This window comes from Myotis nattereri, assembly GCF_964212035.1.
Source record: "Myotis nattereri genome assembly, chromosome: 3".
NCBI lineage: Eukaryota > Metazoa > Chordata > Mammalia > Chiroptera > Vespertilionidae > Myotis > Myotis nattereri.
In genome coordinates this window covers 71,223,846-71,242,385 of record NC_138077.1, presented here as the reverse complement: position 1 = coordinate 71,242,385, position 18,540 = coordinate 71,223,846, and the positions used below count along the sequence as shown (strand labels likewise).

At 41.6% G+C, this 18,540-nt stretch overlaps 1 protein-coding gene across 1 annotated transcript in view; it reads right to left on the bottom strand.

The window, feature by feature from the left end:
• LOC308515895 (leukocyte surface antigen CD47-like) overlaps positions 1-14,277 on the bottom strand; it is a 146,202-nt gene extending 131,925 nt beyond the window's left edge. The window contains exons 1-2 of the mRNA XM_081086559.1: positions 14,001-14,277; positions 798-1,142 (exon numbers count right to left, since the gene is read on the bottom strand). Coding sequence (XP_080942685.1) covers positions 798-1,142; positions 14,001-14,085 — 430 coding nt within the window. The 5' untranslated portion in view covers positions 14,086-14,277. The remainder of the gene's footprint in view (positions 1-797; positions 1,143-14,000) is intronic.
• Positions 14,278-18,540: the final 4,263 nt, after the last annotated feature.

The following is an 18,540-nucleotide window of genomic DNA, read 5'->3' as shown; positions in this document are numbered from 1 at the left end:
TCTCATTGCTGAAGATGAGTTTGTTCGAAAAATCAGCATCCACTTGTTGTTCCATAATCCATTTGTGTATGTGCCAGCAAAACTGTGGAGGCTGTTTACCCGATATTCTATTCCATATATAACCCTATACTATATACTTTATGAATCAATAAAAAAATACAATTTTTAATTATAAACCTGTCTTTTCTATCAAAATTACTTCTTGCGTGAATTTTGGGACACCCTTTATAACCAAGGCTGAATTCAAATTAATTCTATTGGATCCATAGCTCTCCCTCATCTTGACCAAGAAATAGAACAAACACCGTAGCAGGAAACCTCAAGGAAACATCATTATGACCTGATTTTAATTTTGTGATTCTCCTTCTAATCTACTCTTTCCAGCTGTAGCATGGCTGGGATTTGTCAATCCTTGACCAAAGTGCAGGTGATAAAAAAAAAAAAGCTACATATTTGGAAAGATCATGGAAAATTAATCACATGAAAGACAGTACTTTTGATAGCAGCAAACAGAAATACAAATTAAATGATGCCAGGACCCCCACACCAGTAGAACAGTTAGAACAAACATTGAGAACCAGACAATACACAAATTAGAAACAGCTAAGGAGTTTTATTATGAAAAGTAGAAGAGAAAGTAAAACTCATGATGTTATAAGCTGCTGAATATTACGTAATCATTTATTAGCCATAAACTACTTTTTGATTCAAACGAGTTCCTAGTCCCATTGTGCCCCATTTCTAATAGGATTAGGCTACTGCAGGACAAATGAAAAGGAAGGTAATAAAATTCTTACCAACATATTTTAGTTCTACGGTGGTTTCACCTTCTCTAGTTAATTCTGTTACTTCGCAAGTGTAGTTTCCTGGGACAGCATCCCTCTTGTCCATCATCAAAGAGGCATTGCCTGTTAGTAGTGCGTTTGGTATGATGTATGCACTCGAAAAGTCACTGTTGGGGTTGGATTCATTTTTATCTCCATCATAGAAGAAAATGTCTTTGTTCCCAAATTTCCACTTTACAAACAATTCTCCAAGGCTCTGTGCCCCCCCATTAGTGACTAAGCATGGGATGAGAATAGTTTTATTGTCATTGGTGTATCCTACAGATTTGATTGTAACAAATAATAACTGAGCTGAACCTGGAAAAAAAAGAAAATAGTTTCATTTCACTATGGAATTCTATAGGGTAAGGTCTTAAGTATGTTACAAATCCTTAAGATAAAAGAGCAATACTTCCATTGTCCCCTTAAGTAAGCAGTGCAGCTACAGAGAGAAGGCAGGCCAGGTGAGAAAATGAAACAAGTTATTTTAATATTAACCTGCACAGATGGTAGACACCATTGTAACTATTCCTTATTCATTCTCAGAAATACACAGTGTACATTACCAAGAGTATTGGTAATAAATTCAGCAACCTGTGTTGGAACATGCAGGTGTAGTATTTGGCTTCAGAAGCTTTGAAGTAATCATTGTTGCTCACTGATGTATGAGAAAAAATATTGTTCTTACCATGGAAAATTAGTCAACAGAATATCAAACCAAATATTATATTATGTCTCAACTTCTATGTTCTGCCTCCAAACAGAACTTGGTAAACCCATATGAAGTTTATATATTTATGTTGCATTTCAAAGGAATGTGTTGAGCTATACTGTACTTAATATAAAAAGTAAATCAGTGGATCACATTGTATCTTTTCTCTAAGATGGAAAGTCTTAGAATGCTATGGAACATATTCTTTGGCTATATTGCACTGCAAAACACAGACATCAATGGACATTTGGTATGCAAAAACTATAAATAGATATATACAATTGAAAGGAATTTTCTCACTCCCACATTTCATTGAAACTATAGAACAACAATTTCCAAGTGTATATTACAGGTATTCCTTCCTCCTAAAAACCATAAACCACTCAAAATAAATCAAGGAAACAGTCAAAATCAATTCCTGCTAATAAGGAATTATTAATTCCTGCTAATAAGGAATTATTAATTATTAAGTCTATTAATCCTATTGTTTAGTAGACTATTCTCAATAGGATAAACTACCAGTTGTCTTACAAAATAGGGATTGGGAAGGTAAATGCAATTAGTCATCTTTCACCTAAAATGTGCAAGATTGTGGAAAAATTATTCTCTTCCATATTTTTCAGTCATTTATTAACTCTTCTAAGTAGTTAGTTGAATTTTCCCTGAAAAAAAAACAAAAAACAAAGCACTAACAAATATAAATATCAGCTTTAATAGCTCATCCTAATAATTTCATCCTTCTATATAAATTGGGAATAAAACTCAGGTCCATAACACATTTTTATTCTAGGAACACAGTATTTGGTAAATGCCCACTGAATTAAATGCTAGGATGCATAGTGAAATATGAACTGAACAAGGTTCAGAAAGCCTGAGTATAAATGCTACCTGTCCCTTGTCAGTATGTGACCTTAAGCAATTCACGTAACTTTTCCAGGCCTTGGTTTACTCTCTGCAAGCAAAGGATCAGAAATGAACACCGGGCAGCTTCACAGAATTGTGGCAAGTATCAAAGGAGCAAATAAATGGACAAGAGCCCTCTCAACAATGCTGTGCTGTACATATGCAGGTAATACTCTAAAAACTGGGCAAAACAGCATTTTTACACAATGATCTAAACCAATGATGGCGAACCTCTGACACGCGTGTCAGAGGTGACATGCAAACTCATTTTTGTGGTTGATTTTTCTTTGTTAAATGGCATTTAAATATATAAAATAAATATCAAAAATATAAGTCTTTGTTTTACTATGGTTGCAAATATCAAAAAATTCTATATGTGACATGGCATCAGAGTTAAGTTAGGGTTTTTCAAAATGCTGACACACCGAGCTCAAAAGGTTCGCCATCACTGATCTAAACCTTCTCTGACTGTGAGGTGCAAATTGTTATGTTTCTGGGAATTTGAGGTCGGAACCAAGCTTGTGGTTCACAAGCTCACTTCTGCCCAGTTCTCTACACTTCTAGCCATCCCTGTACTAGGAAGCCCAAGCAAAACCTGGATTTCCAATTGTGTTTTTCAAAATCATGGGGTTCTGAGTTATTTCCCCTGACAATGAAGCATTGAGGGAGCACCTACAATGTACAACAAGGAGAAAAGAAAGTGGTTGTGAAGTTGGAATTAGAAAAGAATGAAAATGTCAGAAAATATGGTGCACAATTTTGAAATGGACAAAAGGACTAGATAGTGTCCTTTCAGTGGGGATCTGGGCATTGTCTGACAGATCCTTGGGAATATCTGATTTTGTAGGGGCCTGTGCCTTTCACTGTGTTTTGTAAGTTGTAGAACTCAGACAGTAATGCAAATCACTCCTGTCCATAGAGAGAGAAATAAACTTTGTTCTGCAACTGATTTCCGCCGGGTAGAAAAGAGGGTTGAAAAATTACATTTTATTTCCCTAAGGTTGTTGACCAATTGCATATATTACTAATTCATTTCAGCATTACTGATTGCCTATATATGTGTCTTTTCTCTCAATGTTCTTTAAAAGCCAAGATGGTCTGACCATCTTGCTAGCTTGCTATTCAACAATTTCATAACTTATGCTTAAGGAATGGATTTCCTGCAGAATACAGGAAGTGCTAATTGCACTACATTATTTCTTTTGTAATATACAGAAATCTAAAAGCTGAAGCCATTTAAATAGAATTAGTGCTCTTAATAAAATTCAAATAAAATTCACCTCCATAAGCCATAACTTGAATAACCATTGCACTATAATTAATAAATAAGGGTAGTCCAAAAATATCACTCTACCAGCTGTTAAAAACAAATTCATCTTCTATAAAGACTTATGTAAATATTATAAGTAATAAAATTATCTTATTTGGGTTTTCTCTCTTTTGCCTACTGCCTTCTGATAAAACAGCAACGTGATGAAAACGTTTGAAACAACAAATAAACACAAATAACTAACATGAGTAAGAAAATTCTGAAAAATCAAGATGTGCCTATAGCAGTCTAAATCAGATATAAAGGTATTAATACAACCATAAGTGATGCCAGAGTTACAAATGAATTAAAAATAAAATTGAAAATTATTTTAAATTAAAAGCCAAATATATTGGAATCTACAATCTCTTTGAATACCAACAACCAACCTTACCATCTCCTTCCGCAGTCCTGAAAATGGCCAACATGTGCTTGCAGAGAAGGATCAATATATAGCTCATAATTTTTAAAAATGTAGCAAACATTTATTGAGAGTTACTTGATCTGAAACATAGTGATAAGGTATGTGGATTCAGTGTTTGGAGAGGGAGGAGGTGTGTGAATTATCTTTTCAAAGCTTCCAATTATGACTTGGGGGGACGATACGCACTTTTTATAGCACAGGATTATGTAGATGTGATCCTTCCTTAATGAGCAACATGCTCTGGAAGGGAAGGAGAGGACAGGAATCAGTCTTACAGCTTTCTAAGAAAATGTGTGTTGTGTTGCTACCTGGGAAAAGTGTCATAGTCCCTGCTCACATGGGTGGTCCTCAATCTTTTTAAAAATGTTCCATGTAAAGTTTCTCTCCTCTGTGACAGCTATTAAATCACCTTCTTTCTGCAGCAGCTTACTGCGTACTCTCCAAAGCAGCCCTCTCCTCTAATTTCTTAATTCAGATTGAGTCCATCAGTGATGCCAGATGAGAAGCCAGAGCTTCTAATAATCCTCACCTTAAAATTGACCTGCAACCCCAGCAATTCACACTTTTCTCCCCTCACTCCCATTTCTCCTCTTCAGAAATGAATCCCTTTACCTGAGAGGTAGTTTCTATTTTTGCCTCCCACCATCAATCTCCTCAAAGACTTTCCTACTTGAATATCAACCTCCCACATGCCCTTATTCCATTTACATAGGTTTTTCTTTTCTTTGTTTTTAAACATTCAAAAACATGTCAAATATTCACTAACTTGAGGAAATCCCTCATCTTTGTCTCTCTTGTTCCTAGCAACATAAAATAATAACTTAGAAGCATTTCTTCACTTCTTTTCATTTCTTAAGTCTCTGCCACCTGGTTGCCATCTTTGCCCTTCAGCTTCACTACAACAGCTCTTTCCAAAACCACCAGCAATCCCTTGTGAAAAATCACATCTGTATGCTTCACTTTCTATCTCACCTTCTCTACAGTTCTTGAGCCAGTGGGCAGCTCCTTCCTTATGCCCGTCCCTTGGCCTCTTAATCTCTGGATTCTAAATTTCCTTCTACTGCTTTGCTCACCCATCCCAGCTTCCTTTCCTTATTGAAACCTATTCTGTGATTAACAATAAATATTAGTGTTCCTGAAGGCTTCATAGTCAGCACTGCCTCCTTCTCCCCAGTATTTACCCATTTTCATGGTTCTAACTACGTACACACTTTTATTTAACCAGGTTCTACCTTTCTCTTCAAGACTGGGAAAGCCAACTGTGTGCTGAGCTTTCTACTTTGGACCTAGTACTGTAACATCAAAGTCAACATGTCAATTTTCCCTCTTCCTATCCTCTCCACAAATCCTCACCTCCCTAAGGTATTTTCTATTATCTATCAGTCAACCAGACCTGGGCCTAAGAATCATGCTGGATTCTTCCCTCTTTTTAGCCATGGATATTTCTGGTGGACTCAGCCTATTTAATAGTTACTAAATGCAATGCAAGTTGTATGAATGAGACATTCCTTATTTCTCCCTTGAACTACTGCCAGTGAATTAACTCTCTGACTCCAGCCTCAACATATCCCCATCCCAGCCCCAGTGTATTTTACACAGTTCTGGAAACAAATGTCCTAAATGCAAATGGTCATTCTTTTGATCACTACACTTTAACAACCCCCTTCCCTCTTGTCAGGCTAAATTGTAAGTGTATTAGCATGGAATACAAACTAGGTCCTTCAAGGCCCTGTCAAGCCCCACCTCTTATCCTTCCTCATTTCCAAACTAAGGTCCAATTATAATGACCTTCTTGAAATCCCATGAATATGCATATGTAGAGGCCATGACCCTTCTCTTGGTGAATATGTCAGAACACATATTTTGGAGTCAGACATTGGCTCAAGCCTTAGCCCCTTCTAGAGATATAACCTCAGGCATATTAGTTAACCTCTGCCATCTCAGCTTTGTCATCTATATAACGTGAAGTGATAGTATATACCTCCTGGGGAGTTTCTTAAGATTTAATGAGACAAGGAACACAAAGTTATCTCAATGTCTTTCACATATTTAGGAAATGATCAATAAATGGCAGCTAGAGATGACTAAGTTTGGCTCTTCCAGCTAATGCAGTTCACATGATAATCCTATTCCCCTTCCCTACACTACTCAATTATATTTATCTTGTCCTTATTGCTCCCATCACTCCCTCTTAAGTTCTGTCACTACCCTTATTACTGAATCTTATAATTAATACTTGATTTAATTGGTCTCCCCATTAGGAGAAAAGATAGAAAAGCTAGGACAATGTCTTCATTTGGTAGCCTACAGATTAAACCCAGGGTCCACCAAGTATGCCTCATTATATGCATTATGAATGTAAAAAGTTAAAGTCTGAATCCCAAGAAATGAGTACCCAAAAAACTTGTATCAGAGAGGATTCATTCTTCTTCCATATTTCAAGAGATCCCTCCACTTCTTATTTCTATAGACCTGATTATGGAATCATGAAGCTACATATTTCAATGAAAAATTTCAACTAAGTCAGTTGCAGGTGAGATGGAAGAGTTCCTTACATTTGGCAGGAAGAGCCAAAGTTAGTTAACTCTAGTCGCCATTTATTGAGCATTTGCTAAGTATGTGAAAGCTTCAGAGACCAAGAATATAGCTGATAATTGAAATCGTGAGCATAAATATGATTGTCCAGAGAGACCTTTCAAAGCTAAAGAGCAGGTATCAGAGAATTGAATTTTGGATAATACCAATGATTAAGGAGCAAATAGTTAAAAAGGAACAAACTAAAAAAGTGAGAGGTAGTATGAGAAGCAAGTGACTCCACAAAGACCTCCACTATAGACATCAAGAAAATTTCTTGATATGAACAACATGGATGTCAAGTGTGTTAAGTACAAATAACCCCTGGATTAAAAACCACATTACTGGGTACTTTATCTGTAAATTTGCACAGACTAATGGGATGAGAAGTCATACAGCATTGGGAATAAATGGAAGGGAGAAAGGAGAGGCAATTATTGTTTCATTAAATTTGACAGTCAAAGAGAACAGAGAGAGAAGGTGATATTGGAAGGACTGTGGAAATAGGAAGAGGGTAAGATTTTTTTGGTTCTTCTTGTATTTATTTATTTATTTATTTATTTATTTATTTATTTATTTATTTTATTGTTTTTAATTTGGGGTAAAACTTAAGCATGCCTGCAAGCTATTGTGAAAGCACCAATGGAGAAGGAAAGATCTAAGATGCAAGACTGAAGAATTAAATTGATTAGTTAGGTCTCCAAGGTGGTGGAAGTGAAAGAGCTGTAGACAGGTGACCTTTTCCTTAAAGGGTGAATAGTTATATTTCTGAAACTGGGTGAGAAGGGAGAAAGTGATGAAGGTTACCTAAGCTATTATCGGTAAGTTTAGAAATTGTAGAAAAGATGTTAAGAGAGTCTACACCATACATCACTACTTTTTTGGCAGCTGAGTAGGATGTTGACTATCTGTGTGGAATGGATGTTTAGTAATGGGGTAAGAAGTCCCAGCAGTCACTAAGATAAATGAAGCAAAAAGATACCTGCTAGAAATGAATATGTGTTGCCGTAGACATTGACCATGGAATGAAAAACTTGAGCTTCAAACTGAATTGGGTTAGAATTAAGGTCAGAAAGGAGGGTTTAGTTAGATCTCTCCTCAATAAAGATCAAACAAGGTCTGGGGTAAAGTGGGGTGCCTCCAGAGTATCTAGTTCTGACTCAAATTAATAGCCTCTTAAGTGGCCTTACAAGAAGTGCAGTGGTTGAGCTAGAATTGTAGGGGGAAGGGCAGTTTAAATTGAGTAACATCCAGCATTAAGGCCTTGTTAAGCTACCAGGTAACTGCATTTTATGTTATTAAGAGGCATAGAGTCTGAAATTTGTCTCTAGGTCCAGCAAGGCCTTGCAAAGTGTTTGGAGCATACCAAGGGGGCTCATATTTGGCTTGAAAACAGGTAAAAAATTTTTGATAGACCTTGCACTTGCCCAATTCCCTGCCTTGTCTTTTAGCCCATCAGTGTGACACGTATTGAAATATTCATAAATATGCTCAATCCCTGGGTTGACCAGATGTGGAGTCATATACAACTGCTCCATGGGTATGGAAGGAAGTAGAGGAGAGTGTCACCTCTAATTCCTGTCTTACCGCCACATAACCACACAGAGGGGAAATCCAGGTTCTACTGTGTTAGTCTAGGTCTGTCAGAATCACATTTCCTGGGTGCTCCGTATTTTTTACTGTATTACAAGTTCAGCAAAATTAATCCTACACTGTTCTTCTTCTTCTTTTATCATAGAAAATATAGCTGTACAAGTGAAAGCAGCTTCATGACAGCCCGAGTGCACTGTATTGGGCACTAGATATAAAAGTATAGAATTTTAAAATCTTGTATAAAAATGTATGAATGCAAAACCTAAAAGTTGGTTTAATGGATTTATAAAAATTGTGTCACAAAAATATTATCAATGTACTAAAGGCAATGCCTTTACTAGCCATAGTTGAATCAACATTAAGAAATACACACAGTTTTAATAATATGAGTGATAATTTTGGATTCAAAGTATTTATCAATTTTGGGAAAAACACCTATTTTTCATCTTTACGACCTAGCCTTTCAAATCTCCATTAACAACTCAGTGGCAAAGATAAAACATCTGCCAAAGTACAGATGACAGCATGAGCAAATGTCCTAATAGTAGACATTCCGTTTAATGCTTTAACACACTGCCTTTAAACCGCTGGGGCGGCCCCATAAATAAGGACTTTTAAATAGGCAGTTACTTCCTCAAAATAGAAACATGTGTTTGAAAGTAGTATATTTTTAGGAGAAAAGAAAACATCTTATTTAGAGCAACCCAAATTATTACTGTGCATAGACAATAAACTTGTTTTTTTAACCATGTGTACCCTTGATTTTAAAAACTCACTTTGAAAAATCATTCAACTACTGACAGTTCATATACTTACTCATTATTTGAGTAAGGTTTTATTTGCTACTTTTTGCATACTACTGAAAATGTTGATGTGCTTTTAATCAAAGTATAATTGGATGTATGGGGTATAGTGGAGGGAAGGAACATAATAATTCATTCTGCATCTTGTAAACCAATACAGGGGTTAGAGTTTGCTGTAATTAGATGGAATGGACATTCTAGATAACTTATTTTACTGCAAAGGTCAACTAAAACTGTAGTGGCTACCAGTAAGTGGCATTTGACTATCAGTCATTTGTAAATGAATCTGAAAGTGTTGTGTAGGAAATTAAATGAGTGGCTGGGGCGGAGCCTGCCCTGGGGTCCTGAACAAGAGTTGGACCAACTTTTCCTTCAAACCTCCTCTCTATGGGCAGCCCAGCAGGCTGACAGTTGGCAGGTTTGGACCTGCCTGTATTGAGCCCAAGCTCAGAGGAAAAGGACATGACCTCAATGCCAATGTGACCTTCCTAAAACTCTGGGCGAATTATAATAATATTTGCATTTTGTTTTGACCCCACCCCCTGTGGGTTTTCTGTATACATTAAGGGTAAGGGCATGCCCAGAAGAAAGATAGTTTCAGTCAATCATCCCTGAATGCAAATGAAAGGCTCCACAGGTGCAATCCCTCTTTAGAACCCAGGAGCTGTGGGCCATGCTCTCTCTAGCATGCACTCCACCTCCAGGGAGCAATCCCATGCCATTCCCTTCCCCTTGCTTTCCCACAGGCACATATCCCCTAACCTCTAAAGGACCCCATGACACTTGCATCCAGAGGAGAAATGGGAAGCTGCAGCTCATCCTGGACTCACCCCCAGAACCTGTCTCCAAGGCCCCTTTCCTCTGACTCCGCATGAGCTACAGCAGCCCTGCCATTGGCTGCTCTCACCATTTTGTCTCCCACACTCTGTTGACTGACTGGCACCTCATGTGGAATGTATTTTCAATAAACCCCATTTTGCTTTACTTTTATTTTCTGTTGACCTTAAACTCTTTTCTGCATCAACAAAAAGAACCAAAGTCCTAGGCAATAACCCCAACTGGTAACAAAATCAAAATCAAAGTCTGGGTACAAATGAACGAAAAAGACCATGGACTGTCTTCCTCTGTCTATAGTCTAAACTCACTCTCTCAAAATACCTTGATTTATAACTTCTTGTGCTCTAACGCTGTTAGCATCTCTTCACAGGTGCCCTTTTATAACTAAATATTAAATACACAGAAATTCATTGGTTTTTATACAACTAGAGGCCTGGTGCATGAATTCCTCCACCAGTAGGGTCCCTCCCCTGGCCTTTGGGATTAGGCCTAACCAGATCTCTGACATTTCCTGAGGGTTCCTGGAATTCAAGAGTGCACAGGCCTGGTCGAGGGTCCCCACCAATGGATGATCAGGGCCCAGGGAGGAACATGGGAGTTGGCCAGCTGGGGAGGGACCATGGGAAGACTCTAGGGTCTGTCTGGCCCATTTCGTACAGTCTAGATCTGCTGGACCTCAGCCGCAAGTGAATCTACTGGTCAGAGCACACGGTCCCCTTCTGGTCAGTGCACATCAAGTGACTGGTCAACCCATTGACTGTCAGCCCCCTGACCCACTGGTGGTCAGTGCATTTCATAGTGAGCAGTTGAGTGGCCTTAGCATATCATTAGCATATTATGCTTTGATTGGTTGAATGGACAACCGGACAACAGGACACTTAGTATATTATACTTTTATTATATACTAGAGGCCCAGTGCATGAAATTCATTCACTGGGCAGGGGGGTGGGGCGGGGGGGGGGGGAGTGGGCAGTGGATCAGGCCTAAAGCAGCAGTCAGCCATCCCTCTCACAATCTGGGACTTCTGGCTCCCAACCTCTCACCTGCCTGCCTGCCTAATTGCCCCTAACTGCTTCTGCCTATAGGCCTGATTGTCCCCTAACCACTCCCCTGCCAGCCTAATCTATGCCTAACTGTTCCCCTGCCAGCCCGATTGCCCCCAACTGCCCTCCCCTGCTAGCCTAGTCACCCCCAACTGCCCTCCCCTGCAGGCCTGCCCCCTAACTGCCCTCCTTCCCCTGCAGGCCCAGTTGGCCCTAACTGCCTTCCCCTGCAGGCCTGGTTGCCCCCAGCTGCCCCCCCCCCCCCCCCCCCGGCTGGCCTGATCACCCCCAATTGCCCTCTCCTGCCGGCCATCTTGTGGCTTTTGGTGCTGCCATCTTTGTGGGCATGGCAGTCAATTAGCATATCCTCTCATTAGCTGTGGGCGACACCATCTTTGAGGGTAGGGCAGTTAATTAGCATATCCTCTCCTTATTGGCTATGGGCAGCGCCATCTTTGTGATAGTGTGAGGGTCAATTAGCATATTCTCTCTTTATTAGATAGGACTAGAGGCCTGGTGCACGACATTTGAGCACAGTGGGGGGGGGGGGGTGGGGGGGTGTTTCCCTCAGCCCAGCCTGCACCGTGTCCAATCTGGGACCCCTTGGGGGATGTCCAACTTCCAGTTTAGGCCCGATCCCTACAGACATCCAGCAGTCGGACATCCCTTTCAAAATTTGGGACTGCTGGCTCCAAACTGCCTCTGCCTGCCTGCCTGATTGACCCTAACCACTTCTGCCTGCTTGCCTGATTGTCCCTAACCGCCTCTGTCTGCTGGCCTGATTGCCGCCTAACTGCTCCCCTGTCTGCCTGATTGTCCCTAACTGCCCTCCCCTGCTGGCCTGATCCCCCCTAACTGCTTGCTCCCCTGCTGACCTGATCGACCCTATCCACTTCTGCTTTGGCCCCCACCACTGTGGCTTTGTTCCGAAGGAAGTTGGACATCTGGAATAAGTCCGGTCAACCTGGTCTAATTAGCATATTACTCTTTTTTTAGTATAGACAGAGGCCCAATGCACAAAATCCATGCAAGGGCTTGGCCTTCACAGCTACAGCTTCATCCGGTAGGTTGTCTGGTCTAATTAGCATATTTTAATTTTATTATTAGAGAATTAACACAGTTCAAGTGTGTAAGGCCTCTATTTTGTTTTTCCTTTTTAGGTTATTAACTTAGTACACTAAAACACCATTAATTCTGATTTCTATGACGCTATAGGGACTTCAGCACATTGATGTTATATGTAAACTAGAGGCCCAGTGCACGAGTAGGCCTTTCTTTCCCTGGCTGCTGGCACTGGCTTCCTCTGGCACCCGGGACCTGGGCTTCCCTCCAGCACCTGGGACTTAGGCCTCTCTCCCAGCCTCAACTTATCTAGAAGGTCTTCTGGAAGAAAGTCCGGAAGGATGTTTGCTCTAATTAGCATATTATGCTTTTATTACACTTTTATTATTATAGATGAGTGCTTATTATACATGATTTTAACTATTACTAACAGAAATGCTATACCCAAAATAAACACTCTAGCAGTTCTTTCTAATCTACATGAAAACATGACCCTTGTTTTTAAAACAATGTATGATTTATCATTTTTATTCTTCAGAATAGCTTTTGATGCCTACAGTCTGAATTAGTGATATTACATCACAATTTATAATCTGGTTCAATATGCATTCTGATCAGAAAAACTGGTTTCTGAAAGCAGTATTGTTTTAGTTATTTTGATAGTAACAGCAATGAGCCATTAATGATAATGACAGGGAACACTACTTTATCTAATATCAACCCTTCAGATAACAGACATAGTGATTATAAAAGCTCCAACGTGCCAGGATTTTCGGAGAATGGGGAGAGTGGTAACAGGGTCTTAAGAGCATCTTGAAAATAGCCGAAGTCACAGGCTTTATGAACGGCACAGTGAGGCTAAAAAGAGTTTAAATGTAATTAAGTCCACATTCTAGAATTAAATATAACAGCTGTTTGTTACTGTTCCTCAAACTCAATTTGCATCTTAGAAAAAGTTAACAAAATGGTCTTTGCATGTGAAATGTGACAGGCATAGCCCATACACACACACACACACACACACACACACACACATCACACACTTTCCTCAGTTTTTATGGAGCACACGTTTTTAAAAATAATAGTCTCCAAAAGCTTGGGGCCAAAATGCCTTTGGCTTACAAAAGCACCGAATTCCGCTTGACTGCAAATTGTCTTCCTATTTCAAGCGAAATCCGTTGCAGTTAAATGGTTCCCCAGGTACAGGGGGAAACTTGAATGTGCTCTTTGGACTGTTTTAAAGTGGTTGGTGGGGCGGGAGGTTGAGAGAGTTTCCAGGAAGTCTATTTCTAGGGTTTAATAAACTAAAAAAGGGGGCGGGGGGAAGATTCTTCTGATTAAATGGTGTGTTGGAAATAAAACTTACTTGTATCAGGTATGTCTCCCTTACCTGCTATGTCCATGTGGGAGGGCAAACAGGGAAAATAAAACCATCTTGCAGACTTCGCCAAAATGCGCACTTCAATCGCTAGAAGACCAGGCTTTCCCACTGTCCCGCCTTCAACCCCAGTGCATTTAAGCGCCTAGGAGGGAAGAGGGGTGCCAGAGAGGGGGACCCTAACAGCTACCACTACGCGCCAAGGAAGGCACCCTTTCTCTCTAGTTATTTTCCGCGCGAGGTGCGCGGTGTTGAGTCTTTCTCCCTGGGTGCCTCTGGAGGTGGAGAGCAGGGGAAGGAGATGAGCCCGCTGTCACCCGGGGAAGATGAAGAGGAGGGAGAGAAAGCAAGGAAGGAAGGGGGCGCCTAAGTACCCGCGGGGCCTCCCACTTTGGCGCCAGGCATGCAGTGAACGGCGCATCCCGCACTGGCCACCCTCTCCAGGGAGCGGCGGGGACAGCCCGGCACAGGGCACACCCCGCGGGGCGCAGCGGAGGCTGGAGACGCGATCTGCGGAGCTAGGATCAGGGCCACTCACCGCAGCTCGCCAAGCCCAGCAGCAGCAGCACCAGCAGGGGCCACATAGCGCCAGCGAAGGGGGAAGGGGCAGAGGCTGCTGCCATCACCACCAAGGCAGCATCTAGCAACCACTGACGTCACAGTCAGAACCCTGCCTTCCTGTGCATCACAAACAGGATCCAATGCCCAGGCTGCTGGCAGCGCTGGCTGGGGCGCTCTGACCATCGCATACCAGCTCCCTGCCCAGCCAAAGTTGCTGCTGACTGCAGTCTCTCAGATTCCTGGACTCCTTCATATTCCCTGAGGCTCCGCAGAGACCCTGAACCCCCTCCAGGGAGGTGGCCAATGCTGGGCTTCAAGGGTAAAACTTTCCTTGCCCACCACCCACCATCCCTGCCCAGGGTCCTGCCAACCACCATCCAAGCCCAGAGAGGCTTGGAGTGTGTGCCCTGGATCACTGGGTCTTCACTGTCCCCGCCCTTTCCAAGGTTCCTGTCCTCCTTGCTCTGTCCTGGGCCCCAGGATCCTCCCTCCACAGTCCTCTCTTGTTTGAAAAAAAAAAAAAAAGAAAAGGATTAAAAATGTGGCTACAAGCCACAGTATAAACAAGGCCTTCTTTAAAAAAAAAAAAAAAAATTATCACAGTGACATTGGTTTGCAAAAACATACAGGTTTCAAGTGTACAACTCAATGAAATATCATCTACACTCTGCATCCTTCTGTCCCCATTCCCACTTCCCTCTGACAACCTCCACCTACACTCCACTCCCCCTTTAGCTCTGGCTATCACCACACAGTGGTCTGTGTTATGCATATAGAGCTTTTGACTAATCCCTTCACTTTCCTTCAATATCTCACTGAATGGCACAGGCACAACATTCAAACTGAAGCAAAGACCTTTTAAAACTGCCAGTAACATTTATCCTAAGTGATGAACTCTCTTGTCAAAAAGGCAGTCTCTGGTGGCTACTCTAATGGGCTGCATAGACTGTCTGCTCCTTTGGTTGTTTTTCTCTTACCTGCTGGAGAAGAAAGCAATTTCCCACCACAATCCCCACTTCCCCAAATCCTCTACCCATGGCATCTCCTCCACCGACTCCATCCTCATAATAATAAAACCCAGGAAATAACATTTCCACTCTCAGTGCATTATATACTATGTAACTGTTCATGGTTTCCTTGTGTAAACCTCTTTCCCTCAACATTATCATTGCTTTAAAATCAGAGAGTTTTTTAAGTATTCCTTCCTCTAAGACTTCCCATCCAACCCGGCAAACAGAAGGGGTTTAATAAATGTGTTGCTGTGACTGATGGCAAGCATTGTTCCAGTGAAATTTGGTAGTCATATTGTTTTAATGATTAAAAAAAGAAAGGAAAAGAGACATCTCACTAACACTATGGTTCATATTTATGACGGTCATGATGTGAATGGCCGCTTAGACACCCTGAGGCTATCAAAGGGACTGTTGGATTCTCCTCCAACTGCTGCTTATATGGATATGAAAGAATCACCCACCAGACTTAGAGCATTGGGGACACTGTGTACCACAGGGCAGCTGGTTGGCTCAATAAGGCTGTCAGCTGTCCCTGAGACCAAAGGACCCCCTAACGCTGAAGAGTGGCCAGGAAGGACTGTCCCCACCCTTCACACTTAGAGTTGGAATGATGCTCTGTTTTATACTGGGAGCTGCTGAGGCTAAGTGCCTAATGTAGTTTTGTACAGAAAATGGAGCAATCTTGCCCTGGCAGGAGTCGCTAAGGGGTTAGAGCATCAGTTTGAGCAGGGAAGGTCCTTGGTTTGATTCTCAGACAAAGACATGAACCTGGATTGCAGGTTTGATGCTTGGCCCCCATCAGGGCAAGTGCTGGATGTGTCTCTGTCACATGGATGATTTCTCCCTCCCTCTCTCTTTATCCCTCTCTCCCTTCAACTGTTTCACCTTCCATTCTCTAAAAAAAAGAAAAAAGCAATGAAAAAATGTAATCTGTGAGGATTAACAAAAAAGAGAAAATGGAGTAAATCAGGTGAATATGAGGCCTCCTGGGTGACCACCTCAGCTCTTGGGGATCAGCTGGGAGATGTTTTGATGGTGGGGCAAGAGGAGGCCTATTCTAGGAGACACAATCCAAAGCAAGAATCCTAGGTTTCATTAGCTTCTCTCTGAGATGAATTTCTCCAGTATCTAACTACCTTTTATTTCTGTTTCCCTTTTAACTTTTCCAAGCATTTTTACTTAGATTTTGTGCTCTTATCTTTACTTAAGGTGTTTTTTTTGGTGAGGGGGTGGAAATTGAGAGTAATGTAGGGTGGAATATTTTGAACAGAGGTAATTCACATTCCATTTATTACCAAAATTAGTCTTCATAACAGCCACGGAGTGGGTATTGTGATCTCCATTGTAGTGATGAGGACACAAGGCAATGGGAATAATGGGCACTTGGCCCATGACTGTGTGTGATACTTTTCTCTCTGTCTCTCTTGTTGATGTCTATCTTCCTAAGTTCTCCCCCACTTTTCCGTTTCACTCTGTAACATCTAATTGCCTCTTCCATTGCACTTTGCTTATGATGCTAGTAGAATGCATCTATATATTAATTTGTATATATCTGTCTCCTATTCTACCATGCTAGCTAGGAGAAAATGAAATGTTTCCAGGGTATATTTGTATTTCCAGGGTCTATCACAGTGCTTGGTCGAGACCTAAAAGCTCTGTGTGTGTTGAATCCAGCAAGAAAACCCGTGTGATGTGTAATATTACGAAACACTTTAGCCCAGGTTTGAGTTTACATCTCCAGCCACGCACAACGGTTAGCCTTGGACAAGTTACTTAACATATCTGAGCCCTCCTTTCCTCATTTGTGAGTGTACATGATGAAAATAATAGAAATTAACTCTTTAAATTGCCTTGAGAATTTACTGTTAACACTTTTACAGCTACATAGAGCAGTGCCTGGTGCACAATACTCACACAATCAATATTACTTCCTATTATTAGAGTCTCCTTACAGTGAGATGAGTCTCTGAGATGGACAGGGAAAACTATTGTCTAAAGCAGGGGTCCTCAAACTTTTTAAACAGGAGGCCAGTTCACTGTCCCTCAGACCGTTGGAGGGCTGGACTATAGTTTTTAAAAAAAAACTATGAACAAATTCCTATGCACACTGCACATATCTTATTTTGAAGTAAAAAAAAAAAATGGGAACAAATACAATATTTGTATTTGCATGTGGCCCGCGGGTCATAGTTTGAGGACCCCTGGTCAAAAGGATCACCAATTGCTTGTCTGAAACCCTGAAGAGGCACTGGGATTGGGCCGAGTGTGTACAATTTTGATTCAAGCCAGAGGCACAAGTCTGTGCACAGCGGATAGCCCTTAGTCCACGTGTTCTCTTATACACTTTGTTGGTCATTCAACACTGAGGGACCCACATCCTTGATACCTGGCTCAGGGCCCAGTGTCCTAGGGTGTTATTTAAACTTGACCCACTCAGAAAAGCACAGTTGCCCCAGTCATCAAATAACACAGTGTAGCAAAGAGTGTCTGTGCTCAATAGGCCAGGACTGGGTTTAGATGGTCAGGCAGCTGGAAGATATTGGCATGTGGTTAGAGAGATGGATTTGGCTTAGGGAAACAGAAGGAAGGCTCCAGTAGCAGGAAATGATCTTCCTGGCCTGTGCTTCCATGAGGGAAAAAATATTAGAAACAGAAACTCCAAATAGTAGGAGGCAGGACTGAGGGTTTGGGGTAGGGGATAGTCTACCGGAGGGATAAGGGTGCAGGGATAAGGGTGCATTTCCATGGGGAAGTCCTTGTGCCAGGCTTGATTTGCCCAAGTCAGGCACAAGCACAGCTCTTCCCAGTCCCCCTGCTGCTGTTGCTGGAGGCTGCTCAGGTAGGGGGCCCACACTCACCACAGCTGGAAAGCACTAGAGACAGCCAGCTTCTCGGTTAGTTGTAAAACTGCAGCACCTGCATTACTGTGAGAGCACATCATCTCTGGGGTCCTGGGAAGGCCTCTCTGTACCTTGTCTAACTGTGCCCTTTGGAGACACATAACATGCATGTAGAGGGTGCTTACTATGCACCAGGACCTCATCATGCTGTAGTATTTACTGTCTGTTGCTGCCAGAAGGAATGACTACAAATTTGGGGGCTTAATATGATACCCATTCATTATGCGACAGTTCTGCAGGTCAGAAGGGCAATGGTTTCTCTGCTTCTGGTCTCCCATGGCCAAAATCAAGGTTTTGCCTGGGCTGCATTCCCTTCAGAAGGCTCCAGGGGAGAATCCATCTTCAGGTTCATTCAGGCATTTGGCAGAATTCAGAGTCTGTGTACTGAGGTCCCCATTTGCCTTCTGGCTGCCATCTTGCAGGGGGTCAGCATGGACAGGCTGGCTTTGGGTAACTGTGTGCAGTGCCAATGATGCATTAAAGCCTTCTCTTCTGTCACATTTCAATGACTGACTCTTCTTCCTCCCCGTCTACCTTACATACTCAAGTGATTAGATTGGGTGCCTCTGGGAATCCAGTATAATATCCCCATGTTTAGGTCTCT